The sequence below is a fragment of the Cariama cristata genome, unplaced genomic scaffold, assembly GCF_000690535.1.
Source record: "Cariama cristata isolate BGI_N322 unplaced genomic scaffold, ASM69053v1 scaffold18504, whole genome shotgun sequence".
In the NCBI taxonomy this organism is placed as follows: Eukaryota; Metazoa; Chordata; class Aves; order Cariamiformes; family Cariamidae; genus Cariama; species Cariama cristata.
Genome location: NW_009613712.1, coordinates 24200 through 25664, shown reverse-complemented (window position 1 = coordinate 25664; position 1465 = coordinate 24200). Strand labels below are relative to the sequence as shown.

Below are 1465 nucleotides of genomic sequence, written 5' to 3'. Positions count from 1 at the left end.
AGGTTTAGGAAATAATCAGGAAAAATTTCTTCACCAAAAGGGTTGTCAAGCACTGGAACAGGCTGCCCAGGGAAGTGGTTGAGTCATTATCCCAGGAGGTATTTAAAAGACTTGTAGATATGGTGCTTAGGGACGGTTTAGTGGTGGACTTGGTTAACAGTTGGTCTTGATGATCTTAAAGGTCTTTTCCAACCTAAACGATTCTCCAATTCTATGAAGGAGTGGAGCTGGCAAGCCTTGTTTGTCTATTTTTGTTTTCCCAGAGCCCAATAACTATCGGACCTTGATCGGCCGCTCAGTGAATGGCAGCCAGCTGGGGAAGGACTACATCCAGCTGAGAGGCCTGCTGCAGCTTATCCGCACTTATTCCAGAGCAAACCTCTATGGGCCGAACATTGGGAGGCCCAGAAAGAACGTCATTGCTCTCCTGGAAGGGTAAGTGATATTGCTGTGATCAAGCAGAACCCGCTCCTGAGGCTGATGCCCTCTGCAGCAGGTAGACTTGCTCTTTAGCTTCCTGATGTCCAACAGCTGCCAGGACAGCGAGGCTCTGTGTGGCTCAGCCACCGCACTAGCAGGGGCTTGGGGACATGGTCGTCTGTGCTGCTAAACTTTTGCAGAGGTCCCTGGTGGGATTTTGGGCTGGGCTGATCAATGCTCTCCCAAGTATTCCCAGCATTTCCCAATTATAGGCAGACTGAGGTGCCCACCTCGTTGGGATGTGAAGATAATGCAGTGGTGTGGATCCAGGCATGCAGGGCCAGGAGGTGGGTCTTGGTACCACTTACCAGTGTAGACATTGTCTCGGAGTCCTCTTGGACAAGTTGCTTTGCTTTTCTCATTCAGTGATGACTGCACCCTGTGCTTTCTCCATCTGTGCAGAGGAAGAACTTGTAGCGACTTTCTTCACTGGCCGAGCCCTCTGCTCCCTCCTAGGAGAATTGGCATGTCTCTAGTTTGGGGAGGCCAGAGGTGGAGAAGGAATGGTGACAGTGAGGGACGCAGACACCTGGAGGTGACATTGGACAGCTACGGGAACCAGGGAGGTGTGGGAGCCTGCTGGCAGCAGGAGTTGGGACTGTGTGGCTCAAAGACCGTGCAGCGGAGGGGAAATTCCCTGCAGGACTGTAAACAGAAACTCCAGTGCAGAGGGCTGGGCAGGGGGAGGTGTGGAAGGGACTCTGCTGGGAGCAAAGCTGGGTCTAGCATTCATTAACATCTGCATGAATGATCTGGCAGAAACAATAAACAGCACACTGATGCAGTCCCTGGCGAGGCGGGGAGGGAGCCAGGGCCAGATTCTCAGCTCTGCTGCAGCAGCACAAAGAGACCATAAAGCTGGTTGAACCAGCTGCGACGCCAGCATCCCTCCCGCTGACAGAAGTGGGGGAGCAGCCCCTGCGCCCACACCACGGCTGCTGCCGATGCCACCTGAGCGCATCGCCTGCCGGAGCCTCCCTCTTTA

At 53.7% G+C, this 1465-nt stretch overlaps 1 protein-coding gene across 1 annotated transcript in view; it reads left to right on the top strand.

Annotated features, from left to right (window-relative positions):
• The window catches only part of HPSE2 (heparanase 2 (inactive)), a gene marked incomplete at both ends in the record, with an annotated part of 25145 nt that overhangs the window by 656 nt on the left and 23024 nt on the right, over positions 1–1465 (top strand). Inside the window, 1 exon segment of the mRNA XM_009699133.1 lies at positions 264–435. Coding sequence (XP_009697435.1) covers positions 264–435 — 172 coding nt within the window.